Below are 27,511 nucleotides of genomic sequence, written 5' to 3'. Positions count from 1 at the left end.
GCTGAAGCTCAAACGTGCTGCGTAACACAGGAATGAACCTCATTGGTTCTTGCTGAAGCTCAAACGTGCTGTGTAACACGAGAATGAACCTCATTGGTTCTTGCTGAAGCTCAAACGTGCTGCGTAACACGAGAATGAACCTCATTGGTTCTTGCTGAAGCTCAAACGTGCTGCGTAACACAGGAATGAACCTCATTGGTTCTTGCTGAAGCTCAAACATGCTGCGTAACACAAGAATGAACCTCATTGGTTCTTGCTGAAGCTCAAACGTGCTGCGTAACACAAGAATGAACCTCATTGGTTCTTGCTGAAGCTCAAACGTGCTGCGTAACACAAGAATGAACCTCATTGGTTCTTGCTGAAGCTCAAGCGTGATGCGTAACACGAGAATGAACCTCATTGGTTCTTGCTGAAGCTCAAACGCGCTGCGTAACACAGGAATGAACCTCATTGGTTCTTGCTGAAGCTCAAACATGCTGCGTAACACAAGAATGAACCTCATTGGTTCTTGCTGAAGCTCAAACGTGCTGCGTAACACAAGAATGAACCTCATTGGTTCTTGCTGAAGCTCAAACGTGCTGCGTAACACAGGAATGAACCTCATTGGTTCTTGCTGAAGCTCAAACGTGCTGTGTAACACAAGAATGAACCTCATTGGTTCTTGCTGAAGCTCAAACGTGCTGCGTAACACAGGAATGAACCTCATTGGTTCTTGCAGAAGCTCAAACGTGCTGCGTAACACGAGAATGACCCTCATTGGTTCTTGCTGAAGCTCAAACGTGCTGTGTAACACAAGAATGAACCTCATTGGTTCTTGCTGAAGCTCAAACGTGCTGCGTAACACAGGAATGAACCTCATTGGTTCTTGCTGAAGCTCAAACGTGCTGTGTAACACAAGAATGAACCTCATTGGTTCTTGCTGAAGCTCAAACGTGCTGCGTAACACGAGAATGAACCTCATTGGTTCTTGCTGAAGCTCAAACGTGCTGCGTAACACAGGAATGAACCTCATTGGTTCTTGCTGAAGCTCAAACATGCTGCGTAACACAAGAATGAACCTCATTGGTTCTTGCTGAAGCTCAAACGTGCTGCGTAACACAGGAATGAACCTCATTGGTTCTTGCTGAAGCTCAAACGTGCTGCGTAACACAAGAATGAACCTCATTGGTTCTTGCTGAAGCTCAAGCGTGATGCGTAACACGAGAATGAACCTCATTGGTTCTTGCTGAAGCTCAAACATGCTGCGTAACACGAGAATGAACCTCATTGGTTCTTGCTGAAGCTCAAACGCGCTGCGTAACACAGGAATGAACCTCATTGGTTCTTGCTGAAGCTCAAACGTGCTGCGTAACACAAGAATGAACCTCATTGGTTCTTGCTGAAGCTCAAGCGTGATGCGTAACACGAGAATGAACCTCATTGGTTCTTGCTGAAGCTCAAACGTGCTGCGTAACATGAGAATGACCCTCATTGGTTCTTGCTGAAGCTCAAACGTGCTGCGTAACACAAGAATGAACCTCATTGGTTCTTGCTGAAGCTCAAACGTGCTGCGTAACACAGGAATGAACCTCATTGGTTCTTGCTGAAGCTCAAACGTGCTGCGTAACACAAGAATGAACCTCATTGGTTCTTGCTGAAGCTCAAACGTGCTGAGTAACACGAGAATGACCCTCATTGGTTCTTGCTGAAGCTCAAACGTGCTGCGTAACACAAGAATGAACCTCATTGGTTCTTGCTGAAGCTCAAACGTGCTGCGTAACACAAGAATGAACCTCATTGGTTCTTGCTGAAGCTCAAACGTGCTGCGTAACACAAGAATGAACCTCATTGGTTCTTGCTGAAGCTCAAACGTGCTGCGTAACACAAGAATGAACCTCATTGGTTCTTGCTGAAGCTCAAACGTGCTGCGTAACACAAGAATGAACCTCATTGGTTCTTGCTGAAGCTCAAACGTGCTGCGTAACACAAGAATGAACCTCATTGGTTCTTGCTGAAGCTCAAACGTGCTGCGTAACACAGGAATGAACCTCATTGGTTCTTGCTGAAGCTCAAACGTGCTGCGTAACACAAGAATGAACCTCATTGGTTCTTGCTGAAGCTCAAACGTGCTGAGTAACACGAGAATGACCCTCATTGGTTCTTGCTGAAGCTCAAACGTGCTGCGTAACACAGGAATGACCCTCATTGGTTCTTGCTGAAGCTCAAACGTGCTGCGTAACACAAGAATGAACCTCATTGGTTCTTGCAGAAACTCAAACGTGCTGCGTAACACAAGAATGAACCTCATTGGTTCTTGCTGAAGCTCAAACGTGCTGCGTAACACAAGAATGAACCTCATTGGTTCTTGCTGAAGCTCAAACGTGCTGCGTAACACAGGAATGAACCTCATTGGTTCTTGCTGAAGCTCAAACGTGCTGTGTAACACAAGAATGAACCTCATTGGTTCTTGCTGAAGCTCAAACGTGCTGCGTAACACGAGAATGAACCTCATTGGTTCTTGCTGAAGCTCAAACGTGCTGCGTAACATGAGAATGAACCTCATTGGTTCTTGCTGAAGCTCAAACGTGCTGCGTAACACAAGAATGAACCTCATTGGCATGTCAAGCGAACATGCTTGAGCTTCCATTTACCACAACAGCTGTACGAGTTGATGAAAATAAAAGTAAAAGTGGTACAGTAGCTGCGTGGACTGTCAATAGAGGGACAGAAAGCTCTCAGATTTCATCAAAAGATCTTCGTTTGTGTTCCGAAGGTGAAGGAAAGTCTTGCGGGTTTGTAATGACTTGAGGGAGAGTAATTGTTTGTTTGTTGTTGTTGTTGTTTATTTATTCACTGTATTTTGTGCTGCTGTTACATAAATTTCCCCCTGGGGGATTAATAAAATAAATCAAATCAAATCAAATGAATGAATGACAGAATTTTTATTTTTGGGTGAACTAATCCTGAACTAATTTGGGTGGAGTATTTTAGCAGTGTTTGCAGTTTAATTTAATATCAGGAAATATTCTTTTTGAAGGACTCAAATTAAATTTTACAGAACTAGCATTGTATAAATTTTGGTAAGGTAATCAGTTTCCCCAAATGACATGATTTAACATACTGTGTAGATCACAGTAGAACTGTAAATTAACGTAAACTATACTGACAATCCCTGCTGTCAGATTTGTGTCTAATAATTTCTACAAGGCAAAAAACAAGCATTAATTCATTACACATACTTCCTAGAATTTATTTATCTAAATAATTTTAAAGCTGAATTAGAAGAGCAGACTGAGGAACATCTGGACCCTGACTTACGCACGACACACTGGTTCCCCCCGGGCAGAGTCTTCCAGCCTGGACAACAGTAGGACTGCAGACGAGACCCACACACATTAGGTCTGCAAAACACAATGATGATGAGCTTCAAGATCAAATTCACCTGCATAATACATGTAAAGGGAAAGCTAGACGAAGCAGTGGAAGAAATCTGCACACACACACAATTATAGAGCTGGTCTAAAAGTTCATATATGACACATGCTTCTGTATCAGCCCACACATCACAGCCTTAAACTAATCAAAGCAGCATTAGTTTGGATGTGTGTGTGTGAGACTCACCCTCTCAGTGACTCTGGTTTTCCCCGTCTCTGGGATCCATCCATATGAACAGTCTCTTTTCCATGAATTCCTGAGATTTTCCCCATTAAAACTCCCAGTAGAGCAACAAATCCCACTAAACACCTCAGATCCCCTTGAGATGTCATGATAGATCCAGTGAAACTTTACAGTCAGTTAGTCTAGTAGATGAATGGAGAATCATAACAGATCCTGTTTTTGTTGTGTTAGTTTTTCCACTTGAAATGTAAGCTGTGAGCTCTGAACCGAAGAGGAGGAGGGCAGCTTGTGGAGGAGAGGATGAAGGAAGATGGGCTGGACTGTGCACTCACGCGGAGACTTGAGGGAAGGTGTGTATGAAAATCATCTCAAATTGTCATGTGCTTGTCATGTAAATTGTTCAGACTGTAACCTGTAAACAAATATTTTAACGGTCAGCATACTGCATGTTTTTTTATATTTTCATTTTCCACATATATGTAGGCCTACACATTTATAACACTATACTTAGTAGTATTATATTGCCTTTGCATCCAATTACAAAAAAAAAAAAAAACGAGTTAACGAATTGTGGGTCGACATCTTTCTCTCTTCTGTCTGCCGTTATCAATCTCTCTCTCTCTCTCTCTCTCTCTCTCTCTCTCTCTCTCTCTCTCTCTCTCTCTCTCTCTCTCTCTATATATATATATATATATATATATATATATATATATATATATATAAAGTTGTGATAACACTATTGTGGAGTTTTATTTAGCTATTTGATCAAATGAGAACACACAAAATATATTTAACGTAGTCTCGATCTCATCGCTAAATACGTTTACCCGACGACTTCCGCGTCGCAGTTTCATGAGATCAAAAAACTTAATTTCCATTTTACTGTTAGGCTATCATGTTGAGCATTACAAAAATCATGTAACATGTAAAAGTAGAGTACACACCTCAGCCATAACGATAATGGCACTGCTGATAAACGATAAACATTGACAGCCAATCAAAATCCATCCTGCTTAACGGTACATAGCACGAGCATTTAAAGCGACAGCCGACCAAACTGGAGAGCTATAAACAAAACAATATCGTCCGCTGGCACTGGTGTAACGTTAGACGCTATATAGTTATTGTTATTTGTCTTTATAGTTATAATTATTGGTGTTAACGCGCATTTAGATGGAATGACGATAAAACATTTGATAAAACAAAAGTTTGTACATTTGTCGGGACATGGCTGACCTGTTCAAAATTTTTGTTTTCATGTGGCCTGTACATTTTATAAATAAATCTGTAATCAATAAGTTAATTGTTAAAAAATTATTTAATTCAGTTAAACAATTGTTTTCTGTATTTTCTGTTCATTGTATATGAATTACATGTATAATATTCAGCAATATGCCTACACACACAGGCGCGCGATATCTTTCTTTATTAAATATCATGCAACATGTGTGCACGATGTGTAAGGCTATCACTGCCCCCTTGTGGTTACAGTCTTTGCAAGTTTGTAAATAGTAAATGAACTGTCATCATGATCTAAGAGTTTCGTATAGCAGCATAGAAACACACAAAGCATGCCAACTTTATTAAATCTAACAAGTGACCGATAAAAAAAGTTAACTTTATTATCATGTAAGTGAGATGCTAACAAATTAATAACAATTACACTTTGTCATACATGCCAGAACAACCCATGAGGTTTCCCAGTGTCCAGCACTCACACAAACAGCAGACAGTATGAACTGGCCTTGAACTGGACATGATTCAAGCTACAAATACAATATATATAAAGCATATACTTTCCAATTACATTTCATTGTATTATATACTGTACATTGTTGCATATAAATGAAAAGGCACAATTTTTGCTTGTTTATTGAGATTATAAAACCAATTCATAGAATCCATTTATAGAAGTCCTGCAGTAACACACATATCACACGTGTTTGAAATAGAACAATGCAGATAATACTCATAAACTGGTGTTATATTATTATACATTAATATACGTAAAACCCTTTACTGTTAATAAGACAAGTGAACAAAACTTTCACTGAGCTTGTAACTGATTATAGTATTAATTGTTTTCTGTATTGATGTTAATAGATCCTATAAATCATTCCAGTATACCTGGGCTCGGTATAGACACTTACTGGTTTATCACTAAAAACTCACATTTCATAAAAGGCTGACGGAGGTGGAGTTACACTACACATCCACTTCAGAAGCACGTCATCGAGCGATCCAGACGTTTCACGGGTCACTGCATCTCCCACAATGCACCTACAGTCTCCTCTCGCCCGACAGGATGTGCTGGTAAGTGTGTGCGGTGAGGGGGGTGTAGGTTCTCAGCGCGGCGTCCAGGAAGTAGAGCGGCTGCGGGACCGTGTGGGGACTGAAGCCCTGCTGGACCAGCCGGCCCTTCTGCTGCTTGAACGTGTCCGTCATGTCTAAGGAAGTCTGCGGGACAAAAGCAGGAAGAGCTCGTAAAGACTCACGGGTGAATGTGTAAAAGCACACACACACGCAGGGTGCGGCGTCTTCCAGGAACACGAGTCCTGCATCCCTGCACTATTCTGTTCTCACCACACGGATCAGAGAAGAACTCAAAGTACAGCGCAACATCTCAGTGTTGCATTAGCTGATCCATGTCATGTTAAAGCTACACTGTGTTTTTACCCCCATCTAGCGGTGAAAAGGTATATGACCATCCAGTGAATATTAGTTTCTGTTCCTCTCAATTCCGATTTCGTTTTAACTACGGTGGCCAATGTAGTCCAAGATTAACATGGCTTCCAGTTCGACCTCATCCATGAGTATTCCTTCAAGTGATGAGGTTACTTTAGAAAACTATTATAATTTGCAGTAATTTAATTTGTCAGTTAACATAGGTTATGACATCTATGTAAAATGAATAATAGTTTTATGTTTTCGTTATTTTTTTACCATTTCATTGCTAACATCAGGTATCAGGTTCCCAGACGAATGCAAGCTAATCTTAGTAAAGTAACTTTTATCAGTGCTATCGTTATTCTGTATATTGTACGACATCACTAGCGTAAGGCAACGTTTACATTGTAGGCTATATCATTTTCTCCGTGAGCAGAGATCAGCTGATGTGACGGAGGTGGAGGGAGAGGGAGAGGGAGAGGAAAAGGGAGAGGGAGAGGGAGAGGGAGAGGGAGAGGGAGAGGGAGAGGGAGAGGGAGAGGGAGAGGGAGAGGGAGAGGGAGAGGGAGAGGGAGAGGGAGAGGGAAATGAAAAAATAAAAACAGGGCCGGTGCCAGTGAATTGCGGAGACGCGAAAGGCGAAGCTTGAATTAACGGGTATGTCCCTCTTTGGCTAATGTACTTTCAAGATGGAGGGGCAACATGGCGACCGACATTCGAACCCCTCACCCGTATGTATTTTCAATGGCATATTATACACTCACGAGAATACTTTATTACTTGAACGAAGTAAATATACATTAATGAGCACATATATTTTTGAAAGAACTAAGTGTTTTTAGCTAAGAATAAACTAAAAAAGTTACACAGTGTAGCTTTAAGATGCTCTTATACTGTAGTGCATTAGGGCCAGTCCGCTTTTTACAGAAGTATTTCTTCAAATCAGTTTCCCATAGGGATTAAAAAATAAAATAAAAATAGTATTCGATACCGAGCCAACCAGTACGTCCAGAATCACAACATTACCAAGTTTTATTTGAAGCAAAACAGTTTGAAAACCGGCACTCAGCGGCTTTAGTGAGGGACAGAAGCATTGGGAGCAAAATCAAATTAAAAACTACGCAGAAATATACAACTATTTATTTAAAGTTGAATATATCTATAGAAACTATATTTGTTATACACAACATGCATGTACATACAAATATTCACATTTTTTGAGAGTAGAGACACGAATTTGGATTATGTCATAAAACTCTTTAACACACACACATGCACCAGCGCTTAACATGAACATGAAGCTCAACAGGGCTGTGTTTAAAGGCTGCGCCGTTACTCCCGGAGCCGAACCGCTGCACTATTCGTTTGTTTCCATTCTCTGATCAGTGGAGATTTCTGTGCAGAAGTTCTTCATCAGGAAATCATCTGTTAAACATGAGTTAACACACATGCTCCAACCAGGGTATATGCAGGAATCCTGAAGTTAATTTCAATACCTTTTGAAGACTTTTTGAAGACAAACCTTTAACTTAATAAACTGTTGTAGTTTGTGCCATGTAGAGGACGATGACACATCACCTAATAGTTTTCGTTTTTTTATTTAACATCACCTAACCGCACGTTTCGCAAAATACGTGCCGTCACCTGTATGCGGCGATCTGATCTCCCTGACCGACTACGCCGTTGTTTTTTATTAGTAATGGGGACTCGGGAGGAAAATAAATATATTCATGCATACTTTTTGGAGTCAAACTCTTTGGACAAAGCTTGAACAAAATTTAATACCTCATAAAATCGGGATTAAGACTTTTTAATACCTTTTAAGGGCCTTAATTTTCCCAAAATGGATTTATCAACTTTTAATACTTTTTAAGACCCCGCGGACACCCTGTCAACACAAGCATGACGCCTCGATCCACAAGCTCAGCCGGAGCACGTCACCACACCGCTGGATACGAGCAGCTCACAGACAAAGCTTCCGGGTTACTGTTTAATAACCGACTGACAACGCAAAATGTCAAAGAAACGACTCTCACACGGTGAAGTGTCCAGTGGACTCTCTGATCATAACCCAGGCTGGGTGCCTCGTCCAGAATAACCTCAGCGGTTTATAAGAAGATGAGGAATCAGTGGCTGGAGAATGCTTTAGAGATGCTAACTGTGGTATAGCTGACTCCAGACAGCAGAGTTACTGAGAAACACTGCACTGTTGAGGGGGTGCATTAACTGAGCTGTGTATTAACTTAATATTGATATTAATATAATAAAAAAAAACTCAATGATTCCCTGCATATCCCAGTTTAACAGTGAATATAAATAGTTAGACGTCCTGAGTAATTAAAGAAGCGAAGTGTCCCGTCCTGCGTCCATCCTGGTTCTGGTCAAGTCATCTTTATTTATATAACGCTTTTTACAATACAGACCGTTTCAATTGGTGATAAAATTACAAGTGGTCAACGGTAAATACATGTTCTGACCTCAGGTGGTCACAGAAGACTTTACGATTCATGTTTATACCAGATGGAAACAGGGCCTTTGTAACACTTTCAAACTTTGTATGATCATATACGGTGACGTATACTACAGGTGACACTGGAAAAATGAGAATATGGGGCAATCGTTAATTTATTTCAGTAATTCAACTTAAAAGGTGAAACTAATATATTATATAGACTCATTACATGCAAAGTGAGATATTTAAAGCCCTTATTTGTCATAATTTTGATGATTATGGCTTACAGCTTATGAAAACCTTTTCACAATATTCTAGTTTTTGAATGCGAGAGAGAGAGAGAGAGAGAGAGAGAGAGAGAGAGAGAGAGAGAGCCCGAGAGAGAGAGAGAGAGAGAGAGAGAGAGAGAGAGAGAGAGAGAGAGAGATACCTGAACTCTTAGAAACCACGGCCATGCGTACGGAGGGAGTGTGTTGATCAGGTGACTGTAGAGTCTTTCTCCATCCAATCCATGATCATCCTTCAGGACAACAGCCGCCATTCCCACTCGCCCCTCGTATCCTGCAGAACATCAGACGTCACTCACACGCGCTCCAGACACAACACTGGCAGATGAAACCACTGACACACTTCAGACACTGGAATCCTGTCAATACAGTGCTTCTAAATTCATGCTTATTTAATAATTATTGACAACATGATTGGATGAATATAAGCAAAGCTCTGTCGTGAGAGGAGTCAGCTGGAGCACCTGGTACAGTGACCCCGTACACACTGACGTCCAGAAGGAAGTCCAGACCGCCCAGCACCTCAGACACCTCAGTGGTAGACACGTTTTCTCCTTTCCACCTGCAAACCAACAACAACAACACGATGAGGTCAGCGTAACACACACACAGAAAGCGCTCGCAGTCGAGGTCAGTGTAACACACACACAGAAAGCGCTCGCAGTCGAGGTCAGTGTAACACACACAGAAAGCGCTCGCAGTCGAGGTCAGTGTAACACACACACAGAAAGCGCTCGCAGTCGAGGTCAGTGTAACACACACACAGAAAGCGCTCGCAGTCAAGGTCAGTGTAACACACACACAGAAAACGCTCGCAGTCGAGGTCAGCGTAACACACACAGAAAGCGCTCGCAGTCGAGGTCAGTGTAACACACACACAGAAAGCGCTCGCAGTCGAGGTCAGCGTAACACACACAGAAAGCGCTCGCAGTCGAGGTCAGCGTAACACACACAGAAAGCGCTCGCAGTCGAGGTCAGTGTAACACACACACAGAAAGCGCTCGCAGTCGAGGTCAGCGTAACACACACAGAAAGCGCTCGCAGTCGAGGTCAGCGTAACACACACAGAAAGCGCTCGCAGTCGAGGTCAGTGTAACACACACACAGAAAGCGCTCGCAGTCAAGGTCAGTGTAACACACACACAGAAAACGCTCGCAGTCGAGGTCAGCGTAACACACACAGAAAGCGCTCGCAGTCGAGGTCAGTGTAACACACACACAGAAAGCGCTCGCAGTCGAGGTCAGCGTAACACACACAGAAAGCGCTCGCAGTCGAGGTCAGTGTAACACACACAGAAAGCGCTCGCAGTCGAGGTCAGCGTAACACACACACAGAAAGCGCTCGCAGTCGAGGCCAGTGTAACACACACACAGAAAGCGCTCGCAGTCGAGGTCAGCGTAACACACACAGAAAGCGCTCGCAGTCGAGGTCAGTGTAACACACACAGAAAGCGCTCGCAGTCGAGGTCAGCGTAACACACACACAGAAAGCGCTCGCAGTCGAGGTCAGTGTAACACACACAGAAAGCGCTCGCAGTCGAGGTCAGCGTAACACACACACAGAAAGCGCTCGCAGTCGAGGTCAGTGTAACACACACAGAAAGCGCTCGCAGTCGAGGTCAGTGTAACACACACAGAAAGCGCTCGCAGTCGAGGTCAGCGTAACACACACAGAAAGCGCTCGCAGGCGAGGTCAGTGTAACACACACAGAAAGCGCTCGCAGTCGAGGTCAGCGTAACACACAGAAAGCGCTCGCAGTCGAGGTCAGCGTAACACACACAGAAAGCGCTCGCAGTCGAGGTCAGTGTAACACACACAGAAAGCGCTCGCAGTCGAGGTCAGCGTAACACACAGAAAGCGCTCGCAGTCGAGGTCAGCGTAACACACAGAAAGCGCTCGCAGTCGAGGTCAGTGTAACACACACAGAAAGCGCTCGCAGTCGAGGTCAGCGTAACACACACAGAAAGCGCTCGCAGTCGAGGTCAGCGTAACACACACAGAAAGCGCTCGCAGTCGAGGTCAGCGTAACACACACAGAAAGTGCTCGCAGTCGAGGTCAGCGTAACACACACAGAAAGTGCTCGCAGTCGAGGTCAGCGTAACACACACAGAAAGCGCTCGCAGTCGAGGTCAGCGTAACACACACAGAAAGCGCTCGCAGTCGAGGTCAGCGTAACACACACAGAAAGCGCTCGCAGTCGAGGTCAGTGTAACACACACACAGAAAGCGCTCGCAGGCGAGGTCAGTGTAACACACACACAGAAAACGCTCGCAGTCAAGGTCAGCGTAACACACACAGAAAGCGCTCGCAGTCGAGGTCAGCGTAACACACACAGAAAGCGCTCGCAGTCGAGGTCAGCGTAACACACACAGAAAGCGCTCGCAGTCGAGGTCAGTGTAACACACACACAGAAAACGCTCGCAGGCGAGGTCAGTGTAACACACACACAGAAAACGCTCGCAGGCGAGGTCAGTGTAACACACACAGAAAGCGCTCGCAGTCGAGGTCAGTGTAACACACACAGAAAGCGCTCGCAGTCGAGGTCAGTGTAACACACACACAGAAAGCGCTCGCAGTCGAGGTCAGCGTAACACACACAGAAAGCGCTCGCAGTCGAGGTCAGCGTAACGCACACAGAAAGCGCTCGCAGTCGAGGTCAGCGTAACACACACAGAAAGCGCTCGCAGTCGAGGTCAGCGTAACACACACAGAAAGCGCTCGCAGTCGAGGTCAGCGTAACACACACAGAAAGCGCTCGCAGTCGAGGTCAGTGTAACACAACACACAGAAAACGCTCGCAGTCGAGGTCAGCGTAACACACACAGAAAGCGCTCGCAGGCGAGGTCAGCGTAACACACACAAAAAGCGCTCGCAGTCGAGGTCAGCGTAACACACACAGAAAGCGCTCGCAGTCGAGGTCAGTGTAACACAACACACAGAAAACGCTCGCAGTCGAGGTCAGCGTAACACACACAGAAAGCGCTCGCAGTCGAGGTCAGTGTAACACACACAGAAAGCGCTCGCAGTCGAGGTCAGCGTAACACACACAAAAAGCGCTCGCAGTCGAGGTCAGCGTAACACACACAGAAAGCGCTCGCAGTCGAGGTCAGTGTAACACAACACACAGAAAACGCTCGCAGTCGAGGTCAGCGTAACACACACAGAAAGCGCTCGCAGTCGAGGTCAGTGTAACACACACAGAAAGCACTCGCAGTCGAGGTCAGCGTAACACACACAGACAGCGCTCGCAGTCGAGGTCAGTGTAACACACACAGAAAGCGCTCGCAGTCGAGGTCAGTGTAACACACACAGAAAGCGCTCGCAGTCGAGGTCAGCGTAACACACACAGAAAGCGCTCGCAGTCGAGGTCAGCGTAACACACACAGAAAGCGCTCGCAGGCGAGGTCAGCGTAACACACACAGAAAGCGCTCGCAGTCGAGGTCAGTGTAACACACACACAGAAAGCGCTCGCAGTCGAGGTCAGCGTAACACACACAGAAAGCGCTCGCAGTCGAGGTCAGCGTAACACACACAGAAAGCGCTCGCAGTCGAGGTCAGCGTAACACACACAGAAAGCGCTCGCAGTCGAGGTCAGTGTAACACACACACAGAAAGCGCTCGCAGTCGAGGTCAGCGTAACACACACAGAAAGCGCTCGCAGTCGAGGTCAGTGTAACACACACAGAAAGCGCTCGCAGTCGAGGTCAGCGTAACACACACAGAAAGCGCTCGCAGTCGAGGTCAGCGTAACACACACAGAAAGCGCTCGCAGTCGAGGTCAGCGTAACACACAGAAAGGCTAAATGATCCCCTGTGGCTCTGAGGATGTGAAAGCGAAAGGCCCGTTCACACCGAGGACGATAACTGGAACTATAATGAAACTTGTTGTGAATATACGAACAGCAGAGTCCACAGCACAACTATAACGGCACAGAGAAACTACACCACTGGAATCACTTTCAGAATCATTTTTTTCCAGCTGATGAACGATAAAAATATTGACGGCCAATCAAAATCAGTCCTGCTTTAAAGAGCTGCAGATGATAAAACTACAGCATGCGCTAATATAGTCATCTTTATATTCATCATTGTGGATGTGAACAGAGCAAATGGACCATGATCCTAGCAGTCATGCGGGTTCATATCACACAGTTCAAACACACACGTGAAGAATCCTCTTCTGTAAAGCAGAGATGGAAAAACAAGCCAGGAATATAAAACAGGATTTGAAGCCTATAGAGCGCTCTTCTTCTCTGCTGTACACTGGCATTAGGTGGCTCTGGCTTGTTTGTGACGCTTCTCATGTTCTCATGATAGATGTAAATGTAGTCTCCGTCGGTTGTGTATATTCATATAGTGTGTGTCAACAGTTCAGCCGCTGTAAGAGAGGAAACCCCACAGGACGAGCCGCAGGAAATGCCCGTGTTCGGGACTTTACTGCGTGAAGGTTGTGCTTTTGGGCAGATCTTCAGGGTCGGGTCGCACCAGCCGCTCGCAAGTTCTGAACGTGAAGTCCACACTAGAGGCTTAGTAACTGCTAGCTAACTCTGTACTTTATTCCGTTGCTCCATTTGTTCGTAAGGCAGAGCGCAGCTAGTAGGTTGTAAGCTCTCCGTAAAGTAATGCGCAGTCGCATAATATGACGTTTACCCTCCATGATCCGATAGAATTTGTTTAAATGCTGTGAATTTCAGTTTATCCTTCATTTTAACTTATTTTAATTATTTTGCTTCACTTAACTAAAGGTAAAAATACGTTTCCATTAAATACGCTTAATCATGAATAAAAATGTAATGATAAATGATAAAAAAAAACATAATAACATTTATTGATTATGAGTGATTTTATGTGACGCACAACACGGCCCACATAATGTTCTCTCTTTTAAAATGTAAGCCAGTGTAAATGTCCTCATCATCATGTGTGTCTAAAGTACTGAAGTCTGTCGGGTAAAAGAAGAGCTTATTGGTGCGGTTCAGTCTGATGTTTTAGTGCAACCGCTACTCCTGATCGGAGGCTCACGTAAATATTAAAGGAGAACTCCGGTCAATTTTAACATTGAGCTCAATTTTTAGTAAATTTGGAGTGCTGTCAATACAGAGAACAACGACAAAAATCGGTGTTGCCTACACCGTGTTATCCTATTTTTAAAATTTGCACCCTATTGACTTGAATGGGGCAAGTTTTAAACCTGCTTTTATCCTCTTATCATCCTTGATGTGTCATTACAAGTGCCCAGCCATGTTGAGTGATTCCTTCAGAGTGAACACGAGTGAATCTGACTGCAGTAGATGTGAAAGATATGAATAAAAATGATGTTATTTCAGCCAGCGCACATACCTGTATTTAGTTCCTGTTTTCGGTGGAAGTCCAAAGTAGTCGATTGTCGAGTTCACGCGCGTGATCATAGTAACTAAACCTATGCCTGTGAACTCGACAATCGACTACTTTGGACTTCCACCGAAAACAGGAACTAAATACAGGTATGTGCGCTGGCTGATATAACATCATTTTTATTCATATCTTTCACATCTCCTGCAGTCAGATTCACTCGTGTTCACTCTGAAGGAATCACTCAACATGGCTGGGCACTTGTAATGACACATCAAGGATGTTAAGAGGATAAAAGCAGGTTTAAAACGTGCCCCATTCAAGTCAATAGGGTGTAAATTTTAAAAATAGGATAACACAGTGTAGGCAACACCGATTTTTGTCGTTGTTCTCTGTATTGACAGCACTCCAAATTTACTAAAAATTGAGCTCAATGTTAAAATTGACCGGAGTTCTCCTTTAAGTTAGAGTTACGTTTAAACTAAGTTCAATGGTGCAACGCAATCTGTCAATCTGCGTTCACGGCTCCGCAGTGACGCTGCTGACGTAAGACGCTGCTGACGTGTCATCTGGTGCGCCCGAGCTTCGTTTACAGTCTGAGGGAGACGCACGATGTAAACAAAACAATCTTCGCAAACATGTCTAAGGATTTCGACACAGAGGAAGACTTGCATTTTTTTGCCCATCCATATTTATTTGAACCCGAATACACGGACGAGATAACACGTCAGCAGCGTCACTGCGGAGTCGTGAACGCAGATTGACAACAGACCCGGAAGAGAATACAATGCTGAATAAAGTCGTAGCTTTTGTTATTTTTGGACAAAAATTTATTTTCGATGCTTCAAAAATGTCTAACTAACCCACTGATGTCACATGGACTACTTTGATGATGTCTTTATTACCTTTCTGGACATGGACAGTATACCGTACATACATTTTCAATGGAGGGACAGAAAGCTCTCGGACTAAATCTAAAATATCTTAAACTGTGTTCCGAAGATGAACGGAGGTCTTACGGGCTTGGAACGACATGAGGGTGAGTCATTAATGACATTATTTTCATTTTTGGGTTAACTAACCCTTTAAGCTTTTCTTTGAGAAAAGAACAAGTACGGCACTGAAGTCATTCTTAAAGGAAGATGTGTTCGGACTACGTCACCTTCGTTGCTCTGGTTGGTTGTAGCGCTATCCTATTGCGTGCAGAGGGATTTTGAAAGACAGCCGTTTATCCCGCCGCTCGGATTGAGCGCTGCCAATGGTGAGTTCCCAGACACAACATCTTCATGTGGGTCAGGCTAAAGATTCGCCACATTATGTGTGAGGGAAACAGTGAGTTACAGACCTGAACGTGTCTCCAATCCTGTCCTTGAAGTAGACGAAGTCTCTGTGGTCCTGAAGCATCAGGTCTCCGGTGTTGAAGTACACGTCCCCCGTCTTGAAGACGTCCCTCAGCAGCTTCTTCTCAGACATGGCTTTATCCCCGGCGTAGCCCAGGAAAGGGTTGGTGAACATCACTGGAGCCACCAGTAGCCCTGCTTCCCCTGAACACACACACACACACACACACACACACGCGAGTCTGGCATGAGGATCACACGCTGCTTATACACTCAAAACAGATCAGACTTTACTTTTGGAGCTTTTTCTATGGGTTTTCCTCATATATAATATAAAATCAGGGCTTGACATTCACTTTTTTTGCTCACCAAACACTGTGGCTAGTGATTTTTTTTAGTCATTAGCCACTCAGCATTTTCACTGGCCACAATTTTGACTGATACCATGGCAAAAAACTGCCATAAAGATATTTAGGTTACACTTTATTTTAAGGTGTCATTGTTACAGTGTTAGTATATTCAAGTACTGAGTAATATTAATTAACAACATGTACTTACTATAGGGTTATATTAGGGTTTGGGGTAACACTTTATTAATACAGTGTCCTTGATACACATGTTACATGTATTTACCACAGTAATAACAGTAAATTATGCATAATTACATGCAATTAACCCTCAACCAAACCCTAACCATATAGTAAGTACATGTAGTTAATTAATATTACTCAGTACTTAAATATATGATTACACTGTAACAATGACACCTTAAAGTAAAGTGTAATTTGGTTTGGTTATTTGCATGTAGTAATGCATAATTTACTGTTATTACTATGGTAAGTATATGTAACATTTAACAAGGACACTGTACAATAAAGTGTTACCGATATTTTTAATATCATCTCATAATTTGGAAGCAGGTTTATTAGGCTGCTGTCCCTTTAAGACCTGGCGCACGCACTGACTGTGTTTACATGAATACTCGACCGGCATTTTCACATTATCTTGTGTGTACTTTACGGTTTAAGTCAAGTCATCTTCATTTATATAGCGCTTTTAACACAGTAGATTGTTTCAAAGCTGCTTTACAGAGATAAACGTATAATTTAAGGTGACAGAATGTTTTGTCTTTATAGCGGTTCTTGAATAATGTTATTTTCCAGCTAAAGTTAGTTTTGATTGATTCACTTCCGTCGCAACGATCATTAGTTATTAAATTAGGGGCCGCTGAGACGACACCGTTCTCTCTACACAGACTTTAAACTGAACCTGTGAGAAACACTGATGCTCACGTGCGCATCAAGAATTAATTCTATAGTTATGTGCGTTTGAATATACGTGCGTGTGTTTGAATATATGTGCGCATGTTTGTAATTTCCTACAAACCAAGCCTTAACAAACTACTTGTCTGGCCTTAAACATTTTTAGACAGAATTGTATCACTTCGGGGGAGATACGCGAAACTGAAATTATCCCGACAACGCTTTAATAACTAAATGTAGAGCTGAGAGGCGGCTCTGTGTGGGCGCTGTCGGTACACGATCCGTTCCACCTGCACGATCCGTTTCACGCATGCGCGTAGTTACGTCACGGTTTTCCTACACTATCGGTACCGCGCATGCGATGAAACACTTGACGGCCAGGCGGCACAACTTGCGGCATATTTGTGTAACGTTAGTTGTATTGTGTTTAAAATTTCGATGTGTTTAAGTTACGTGGTTGCCAATCCAAAACAATAAAGGAGTTACATGAACATACATGATCAGTTTTCTCCATAGGTTACTCTCCTTTGCGATTCATTGCTGTATGGTAGGCTTAACTTAGTGTTTTGGTCGTCAAAGACGGTTTGTATTTGTATTTATTTATTAAAAGCTGCTAATATTAGTTAACTTTTAAGTTGAGTAATTTTGTATTAGTATGGGTCTGTATATAGGCTAATATATCTATATAATCTAAATGAGGGAAATAATCCCTTCAATGTTGTTTACAGAAGGACCATAAGTGACTATCTGCACTTCCATGAAGAACTACAAACAAGTCTGGGGAAACGTTATTGAGTATTTCAAACTGACAATGGATATGACTTGAAAAGAAGCATGTGTGCACATAGAAGTGACATGAGACCAGAGGTGGACAGTACTGAAGTACATTTGAATATCTTTATTTAAGTAAAAAAAAAAAAAAAAAAAACTCACACTCTCTCTCACTCACACACACTCTCTCTCTCTCACTCACACACACACACACACACACACACACACACACACACACACACACACACACACACTCTCTCTCTCTCACTCACACACACACACACACACACACACACACACTCTCTCTCTCTCTCTCTCTCTCTCACACACACATACACACACACACACACACACACACACACACACACTCTCTCTCTCTCTCTCTCTCTCTCTCTCACACACACACACACACACACACATGCGTGGAACACATCGTGCAATGTCATAAGTCGTCGCAAAACAGAATTATCATTTGCGCATGCGCGTTTTCTACTGCGTCTACTACGCATGCGTGAAACGGATCGTGCAGATGGAACGGATCGTGTACCGACAGGCGCTTCGGGTGCGAGCACTAAATCTGCGGGAATGAGTAATACGTGCAATCCCACAACAAAACCCTGTAACAGCAACATTATTCATCCGGAGCAAATGACACGAGTGAGTGCGTGGAGGCGGGTTTGTGTGTCACTCGCTGTCAGAGAGATGGGAAAGCACTGCTAATGTCGTGCATCGATTCTGCGGAAAATGAGTATTGGAACGTTTCAGATATTTCAGGACCCATGTATCCAAAAATCTATATTTAGGAGATTACTGCCTTTTTAAAAGCCTACAATTGAAAAATATAGATATTATATATAAAATTCAACCCAACACACCACTGCTGAAATACACACACACACACTTGGCGTGTGTTAATGTATATATATAATATGTTTTCCAACACAGCAAAAACATGACACTGTTGGGTAAAGCATACATAATAGAATAGAATAGAGTACAGTAGAAGAGTAGAGTTGAGTAGAGTAGAATAGAGTAGAATAGACTAGAGTAAAGTAAAGTAGAGCAGAGAAGAATAGAGTAGATCAGAGAAGAGTAGAGTAGAATAGAGAAGAGTACAGTAGATCAGAGAAGAGTAGAATAGAGTAGATCAGAGAAGAGTAGAATAGAGTAGATCAGAGAAGAGTAGAATAGAGTTGAGTAGAATAGAGAAGATTAGAGCAGAGTAGAATAGAATAGAGTAGATTAAAATAGAGTAGAATAGAGTAGAGTATAGTAGAATCGAGAAGAATAGAGTAGATCAGAGAAGAGTAGAATAAAGTAGATCAGAGAAGAGTAGAATAGAGTAGATCAGAGAAGAGTAGAATAGAGTTAAGTAGAGTAGAATAGAGAAGATTAGAGCAGAGTAGAATAGAATAGAGTAGATTAAAATAGAGTAGAATAGAGTAGAGTATAGTAGAATCGAGAAGAATAGATTAGAATAGAGTACAGTAGAACAGAGAAGAGTAGAGTCGAATAGAGTATAGTAGAGTTGAATAGAGTAGAGTATAGTAGAATCGAGAAGAATAGAGTAGATTAGAATAGAGTACAGTAGAACAGAGAAGAGTAGAGTCGAATAGAGTATAGTAGAGTTGAATAGAGTAGAGTAGAATAGAATAAAGTATAGTATAGTAGAATAGAGCAGAATAGAATAGAGTATATAAAATTCAACCCATCACACCACTGCTGTAATACACACACACATTTTGCGTGTGTTAATGTATATATATAATATTTTTTCCAACACAGCAAAAACATGACACTGTCGGTTACAGCATACACAAGTTTACACAAGGTACCATTCCTAACGCTTCCCCTTCCCGATGATCCAGCACAGCGGATCCCGAGTCACGCAGCAGTTCTATAACTAATATGGTCCAGCGGTCTCTCTAAATGTGAAGTATATTAACCATTAAAAATATAGTGACCTCACCTTTACTCACTTTAATGCAGTGTCCCGAGTCCGTGCGTACCGGCTCATACGTTTGTGGATCACATTTTAAAAACTCAAAAGGCAGACTGAGCTGGAATAAAGCAGAGAGAAGATCCACATTACATCACATTTCTGAATGAACTGCAATTCATCTTTGAATCTCATTCATTACACATCATTCACACTCAATGTTACTGGAGAGTTGGGTTAGTAAACCTCAAATCGAAAAAAACAGACCTTATTAAAATAACTCGCTCGTCCAATTGGTCCAATTTCATCTGTGTAATTAACAAAGCCAATACTGGCCTCCGTCAGACCATAAGCCTCGCGAATTTGGATTTCCCCAAAGCGTCTGCCGAGCTCCTTCCACACGTCAGCTCTGAGTCCACTTCCAGCGGCCAGGCGGACCTTATGAGACGCTTCCTCGGCGGTCTGTCACAGACACAGCTAAACCTTAGATCTGCATCAACACACTGAATCTTTGACAAAACAATGTCAACTAGAAACAAACCCCCTAAAAACGCAGTATGTCAGCGTGAAGTCCAAACTTCAGTACCTTTGGTTGATTGACCAAATATCGGCAGAGTTCTCCAATATACTGGAACACAGTAATCTCGTACTTCAGACAGTCCTTCCAGAACTGGCTGGCAGAGAACTTCCTCTTCAAGACACAGGTCGCTCCTGAAACACAACGCTCCCTGTGAGGATGAGGAGGATCACATGTGCACATGCTTTCTTACACTGAGGATATGTGTATGGAAGCCTTGAGACGCCACATATACGGAGCAGAAAAGCGTTGAGGTGTGTCCCCGTGTCAGTAAGCGCATACCGAGCTCGATGCATCCGCCGATGCCGAGCAGCGACGCAGACATGTGGTAGAGCGGCAGCGTCAGGTACACTCGATCGCTGGCTCGAGCGCCACACAGGCGGAGGAAGGCCATGCACATCACGGCTTTGATGTGACTGATCCGAGCAGCTTTCGGCAGGCCTGAGGACCAGAGAACAGGAGACCGTCAGGCAGTGCAACCGGCGAGCCTGGGGCACAACAAACACTGAGGCATTCCCAGGTTTAGGCACACGTGTAGAGTACATTATCACCTATGTGCTCACGGTCAACCACTCCACACCTCAGAGTAGAGTAGAGTAGAGTAGAGTAGAGTAGAGTAGAGTAGGGTAGAGTAGAGTAGAGCAGAGCAGAGAGGAGTAGAGTAGAGTAGAATAGAGTAGAGAAGAGTAGAATAGAGTAATATAGAGTAGAGAGGAGTAGAGTAGAGTAGAATAGAATAGAGTAGAGTAGAGTAGAGTAGAGTAGAGTAGAGTAAAGTAGAGTAGAGTAAAGTAGAGTAGAGTAGAGTAAAGTAAAGTAGAGTAAAGTAGAGTAGAGTAGAGTAGAGCAGAGCAGAGAGGAGTAGAGTAGAGTAGAGTAGAGAAGAGTAGAATAGAGAAGAGTAGAATAGAGTAATATAGAGTAGAGAGGAGTAGAGTAGAGTAGAGTAGAATAGAGTAGAATAGAGTAGAGTAGAATAGAGTAGAATAGAGTAGAATAGAATAGAGTAGAATAGAGTAGAGTAGAATAGAGTAGAATAGACTAGAGAAGAGTAGAATAGAGTAATATAGAGTAGAGAGGAGTAGAGTAGAGTAGAATAGAGTAGAATAGAGTAGAGAAGAGTAGAATAGAGTAGAGAAGAGAAGAGAAGAGTAGAATAGAGTAGAGTAGAGTAGAGAGGAGTAGAGTAGAGTAGAGAAGAGTAGAGAAGAGTAGAGAAGAGTAGAGAAGAGTAGAGAAGAGTAGGGAAGAGTAGGGAAGAGTAGGGAAGAGTAGAATAGAGTAATATAGAGTAGAGTAGAATAGAGAGGAGTAGAGAAGAGTAGAGAAGAGTAGAGTAGAATAGAGTAGAGAAGAGTAGAATATAATAAAGTAGAGTAGAATAGAGTAGAGTAGAGCAGAGTAGAGTAGAACAGCGAAGAGTAGAGTAGAGTAGAGCAGAGTAGAATAGAGAAGAGTAGAGTAGAGTAGCATAGAGAAGAGTAGAGTAGACTAGAATAGAGTAGAGTAGAGCAGAATAGAATAAAGTAGAGTAGAATAGAGTAGAGTAGAGCAGAATAGAGTAGAGCAGAGTAGAATAAAGTAGAGTAGAACAGAGTAGAGCAGAATAGAGTAGAGCAGAGTAGAGTATAGAAGAGTAGAATAGAGTAGAGAAGAGTAGAGTAGAATAGAGTAGAATAGAGTAGAATATAATAGAGTAGAGAATAATAGAGTAGAGTAGAGCAGAATAGAGTAGAGCAGAGTAGAATAAAGTAGAGTAGAACAGAGTAGAGCAGAATAGAGTAGAGCAGAGTAGAATAGAGTAGAATCAAGTAGAGTAGAGCAGAGTAGAATAGAATAAAGTAGAGCAGAATAGAGTAGAGAAGAGAAGAGTAGAATAGAATAAAGTAGAGTAGAATAGAGTAGAGTAGAGCAGAGTAGAGTAGAACAGCGAAGAGTAGAGTAGAGCAGAGTAGAATAGAGAAGAGTAGAGTAGAGTAGCATAGAGAAGAGTAGAGTAGACTAGAATAGAGTAGAGTAGAGCAGAATAGAATAAAGTAGAGTAGAATAGAGTAGAGTAGAGCAGAATAGAGTAGAGCAGAGTAGAATAAAGTAGAGTAGAACAGAGTAGAGCAGAATAGAGTAGAGCAGAGTAGAGTAGAATAGAGTAGAATCAAGTAGAGTAGAGCAGAGTAGAATAGAATAGAATAAAGTAGAGCAGAATAGAGTAGAGAAAAGAAGAGTAGAGAAGAGTAGAGTAGAGAAGAATAGAATAAAGTAGAGTAGAATAGAGTAGAGTAGAGCAGAATAGAGTAGAGCAGAGTAGAATAAAGTAGAGTAGAATAGAGTATAATCGAGTAGAGCAGAGTAGAATAGAATAAAGTAGAGTAGAGTAGAGCAGAATAGAGTAGAGTAGAGAAGAGTAGAATAGAATAGAGAAGAGTAGAGTAGAGAAGAGTAGAGTAGAATCAAGTAGAGAAGAATAGAGTAGAATCAAGTAGAGTAGAGTAGAGTAGAGCAGAGTAGAATAGAATAAAGTAGAGTAGAGTAGAGCAGAATAGAGTAGAGTAGAGAAGAGTAGAATAGAATAGAGAAGAGTAGAGTAGAGAAGAGTAGAGTAGAATCAAGTAGAGAAGAATAGAGTAGAATCAAGTAGAGTAGAGTAGAGTAGAGCAGAGTAGAATAGAAAAAAGTAGAGTAGAATAGAGTAGAATCGAGTAGAGCAGAGTAGAATAGAATAAAGTAAAGTAGAGTAGAATAGAGTAGAGCAGAATAGAGTAGAATAAAGTAAAGTAGAGTAGAATAGAGTAGAGCAGAATAGAGTAGGGTAGATCAGAATAGAGTAGAGTAGAGTAGAATAGAATAAAGTAAAGTAGAATAGAGTAGAGTAGAGCAGAATAGAGTAGAGCAGAGTAGAATAAAGTAGAGTAGAAAAGAGTAGAGTAGAGCAGAATAGAGTAGATCAGAGTAGAATAGAATAAAGTAGAGTAGAATAGAATAGTCATTGCCACATGACTGGTCTGGTAGAAGTTGCTGTTCATTAATTTACAGTAAAGGATCTGAAGCATTTTTTCTTGATTTCTGATTTAATTTGTTTGATTCTTCTGACAGCTGTGCGTGAGTTCCTGTTTTGTTGTGGGTAGTGAAGCTGCCCATTGTTCTTTAGGAAAACACCCTAGTACCTAGTGTAAAATAGTTTAATTAAAATGTGTAAAATTATTTACACCTTAGAATAGAATAGAGCAGATTGGAATAGAGAAGAGTACAGTAGAATAGAGTAGAACAGAGAAGAGTAGAGTCGAGTAGACTAGAGTAAAATAGAGTACAGTAGAACAGAGAAGAGTAGAGCAGAGCAGAATATAGAAGAATAGAGTACAGTAGAACAGAGAAGAGCAGAGTAGAATAGAGTACAGTAGTGTCGAGTATAGTAGAATAGAATAGAGTAGAATAGAGTACAGTAGAACAAAGAAGAGCAGAATAGAGTAAAGTAGAGTAGAGCAGAATAGAATATAGTACAGTAGAACAGAGAAGAGTAGAGTCGAGCAGAATAGAGTAAAGTAGAGTAGAGCAGAATAGAATAGAGTACAGTAGAGTAGAATAGAGCAGAATATAATAGAGTACAGTAGAATAGAGTAGAGTAGAATAGAGTAGAATAGAGTACAGTAGAATAGAGTAGAATAGAGTACAGTAGAATAGAGTACAGTAGAATAGAGTAGAATAGAGTACAGTAGAATAGAGTAGAATAGAGTAGAATAGAGTAGAATAGAGTGCAGTAGAATAGAGTAGAATAGAGTAGAATAGAGTAGAATAGAGTAGAATAGAGTACAGTAGAATAGAGTACAGTAGAATAGAGTACAGTAGAGTAGAATAGAGTAGAATAGAGTACAGTAGAATAGAGTACAGTAGAATAGAGTACAGTAGAATAGAGTACAGTAGAATAGAGTACAGTAGAATAGAGTACAGTAGAATAGAGTAGAATAGAGTACAGTAGAATAGAGTACAGTAGAATAGAGTACAGTAGAATAGAGTAGAATAGAGTACAGTAGAATAGAGTACAGTAGAGTAGAATAGAGTAGAATAGAGTACAGTAGAATAGAGTACAGTAGAATAGAGTACAGTAGAATAGAGTACAGTAGAATAGAGTAGAATATAGTACAGTAGAATAGAGTACAGTAGAATAGATGCCGAAACGTTTGCAGCGGTTTCTTTCACTGAAATAATAATGGGGTATTTGAGAAGAAAGAGCGCTGGATGAGGCTGATATTTACCTAGAATCCATCATAGGAAACAACGCTTGTGAATGTCTTCTACAGACGAGGCAGGTCTACTGCAAATCTGTCCTCTGTACTGCAGGTAAAGGCAATTTATATCCATAACTGCCTTTGAAAATATTAAAATATGGATGTGGGCATGGCTGTGCCCCAGTGCTGGTGAAAGGCTAAGCGTGTCTGCCGTCCTGCAGTGTTATAGAGGAACAGCTGTTGGTGTGTTCTGTGTACTGCACCTGTAGTGCCCGATGTGAAGATGAACAAGAAGTTGTCCATGAGGTTCGGTGGAGGAGCGTCGAGCACAGGCTTTTCCGGTGAGGCCGAGTCCAGCCGGTCCAGCAGAGTCCTGATGTTCTTCAGTGAGGACCGCTCTGCTGCCACACACACATCTATCCCAGAATGCATCAGCGTGGGCAGCACCTCCTCCAGAGACGCCATCAGGTCTGCAAGCACAAGATCAGGACATTATGCAAAGAGCCCTATATGTTCTGTACAGAAGTGCATATGATGTTAATATGGTTATACAATAAAAGCACGTGAAATATTTTTTCATCTTTCAACAAATTCAGAGTAACATTTGTGGTCTGCAACATAAAAATGTATTAAGCTCTTATAAAAGTGTCTTGTTTGCTGCAGCACTTTTACATTTTGCGCTTATATTTTCACTAATTATTACCAACATTATAGTTTATTCACATCTTAAAATTTAATCGATCAGCGAGCATGTGTCATAATTATGTGACATAATACTGAGCCACTTGACACATCCAATAATAATAATAAATATAGCTGCAAGCAGCAATAATCGGGGCCAAGCGTAAAGAAGACAATAAGACATGCCAACATGGCTGGGAGTTAATTAAGTTATTAATTACAATTTGTAAGTAATCTAACATTATTATATTTAATATAATAATAATATAAAAATGCCTTTAGACTTAAAATGTCTCGAGTCTGTCTGAGAATGTTAATCAATTCATGAATGTTGTCGTCCCTTCTAATAACTGCGGATCAATACTCCAGCATCCACACAGAATAATTCAGCCAAGTTTTATTTTGAAAGGGAAACTGAAAACAATAAACAATAACGTTACCAGCTTAACCAGCCTGCAGATTATTTTGTTTTTGAACAATGTTCAGTCAGGCTTGGCTTTGTCAAAACAGATTTCTTTGGTCAAACTTTTCTTGTTGTTTGTAAATTGTTTTTAAAAATTCAAAATAAGCAACCAAAACAACTAGCATGAAGGCTAGCATGTCATGAGCTGTAGTAAAGGAACTTGTACGTCACACTCATTCCCACAGGATCAGACATGTTCATCTTCACTTGATGGGAAGAAGGCCAGGGAAATAAGGCAGGACTGAGGGGGAAAGGTCTCTATATATAGCAGTTATATAGCGTGATAATAACATATCAGACTAGAGCTGCCTTTACAGTGAGTTATGTTGCTTACACCCGAGCGTCGCGTCGCGTCGCGTCGCGTTAGTTACCTGAGCCGACGACGAGCGCTTTAGCCCCACAGCTGTGCAGACAGTGCTGCAGAGACTGAGATTTGATGTTAAAGTTGAGAAACGCGACCTCGCAGCCCAGCTTGCAGAGCCCGAACCAGACGCAGATGAAGTCCGGCTCGTTGTTCATGAGGAGCGCCACGACATCGCCGTGCTTCAGCCCGCACTGAGCCCTCAGCACGCCCGCGAACCGGTTACTGCGCACGTCTGCGTCCCGGTACGAGAGGACCTGGTCCTCGAACACGAGGAACGGCTTCTGAGGGATGTTTCTGGCTTGAAGCTCAAAGCACTGGAGATATGTGACAACTCCGCGCTTCATCCTCGCCATCATCGCCGTGCCCACGCGCCGGACCCTCGCGTAATACAGCAAGTCTTCCCAGAAGTACGGGTACAACCTCCTCTGGACGAGCAGAAGAGTGGCGATCCCGACAGCCAGAGTGCCGATGGCCCAGCTCATCATGATGTGGAGCTCACACACACACACACTGATCATGAGGAGGAGGAGAACCGTGTGTGTTTGTGGAGCTGCTGGAATCTTCACCCCATATTTAAATACACTCAGACGCTACTGCGCATGCGCAAGACTGGACTTTCAACCATTCCTCATATTCGTTATCATAAAACTACAAGAACATACTCTACGCCCAGCAGGAGACTCGCTTCTCTCTAGAAACACATAACTGCAAATATCCTTAGGAAGTTTGGTTTAAATCCAAACCTCTCGTAATCTAATAAACTGCAGTCTATGTAAAAAGCCCAAAAGTGCATTGATAGGTATTGATTGCACTAGGTTGTGAGACTGCAATCTTATACAGAATTTACTTTCTTTCTTTTTTTATGGATGCAATTTTTTATTAAGATATAAAAAATACTCTATATAATAAAAGTATAACTACTGTTGAATAATGATAGAAAGTAAAGGCAGTAACGCGCATTTACATAAAACATGACAATTGTTTGTCTTATACCATTATAAAAGTATGGAAACATGTACAAACAATAACTTCTGTATATAAATCATAAGTGCATTGTCAATGTTTTACTGACTGGGAACAATTCAGTTAATAATATTCATAAAATAAGTAACACTTTTGTGTTTTTTTGTATATTTACTCCATTGATCAAGACAAGTCGTAATGTTTTTGAAATATGTCTAAGTCTCTTAAGCCTGCATTTATTTAATCTAAAATACTGTAAAACATTAATATTGTAAAACATTATTATAATGTAAAATATCTGTTTTCTTTTTGAACATATACAGAGATCAGTTATTATTGGTGCTGGTGGTTCTTATCATTATCAATGTTGAAAACTATGTTTGCTGCTTAATATTTCTGTGGAAACGTGATTCTGGATTCTGTGATGAACAGAAAGTTCATGAACAGCATTTTGATATAGAAATCATTTGTAACATTACAAAAGTCTTTATATTGTCTCTTTTGTTCGATTTAATGCATCCTTGCAGAATTAAGGTTTATATTTTTTTAAATCTCACTTACCCAAAACTTTTGAATGCTAGTGCATCACGATT

At 41.8% G+C, this 27,511-nt stretch overlaps 2 protein-coding genes across 7 annotated transcripts in view; both read right to left on the bottom strand.

The window, feature by feature from the left end:
• fbn2a (fibrillin 2a) overlaps positions 1 to 4,000 on the bottom strand; it is a 183,268-nt gene extending 179,268 nt beyond the window's left edge. For all 6 annotated transcript variants that reach the window (XM_079600824.1, XM_079600826.1, XM_079600827.1 and 3 more), the window contains exons 1-2: positions 3,601 to 4,000; positions 3,298 to 3,380 (exon numbers count right to left, since the gene is read on the bottom strand). In XM_079600824.1, the coding sequence (XP_079456950.1) occupies positions 3,298 to 3,380; positions 3,601 to 3,746 (229 nt within the window). In that variant the 5' untranslated portion in view covers positions 3,747 to 4,000. The remainder of the gene's footprint in view (positions 1 to 3,297; positions 3,381 to 3,600) is intronic.
• An 899-nt stretch (positions 4,001 to 4,899) lies between these two features.
• On the bottom strand, positions 4,900 to 27,065 carry LOC306991152 (long-chain fatty acid transport protein 6). The gene is made up of 10 exons (XM_079598713.1): positions 25,963 to 27,065; positions 24,711 to 24,917; positions 20,510 to 20,668; positions 20,237 to 20,361; positions 19,918 to 20,112; positions 19,681 to 19,771; positions 15,684 to 15,882; positions 9,468 to 9,565; positions 9,147 to 9,277; positions 4,900 to 6,054 (listed from the first exon to the last, which is right to left on the bottom strand). Exons 1-10 carry the CDS (start codon positions 26,471 to 26,473, stop codon positions 5,878 to 5,880), a joined length of 1,893 nt encoding a protein of 630 aa, XP_079454839.1. The 5' UTR covers positions 26,474 to 27,065; the 3' UTR covers positions 4,900 to 5,877.
• Positions 27,066 to 27,511: the final 446 nt, after the last annotated feature.

This window comes from Phoxinus phoxinus (assembly GCF_949152265.1).
Source record: "Phoxinus phoxinus genome assembly, chromosome: 23".
NCBI lineage: Eukaryota > Metazoa > Chordata > Actinopteri > Cypriniformes > Leuciscidae > Phoxinus > Phoxinus phoxinus.
Note: the sequence above shows the minus strand (reverse complement) of the source record. Positions and strands in the feature narration are given on the sequence as shown.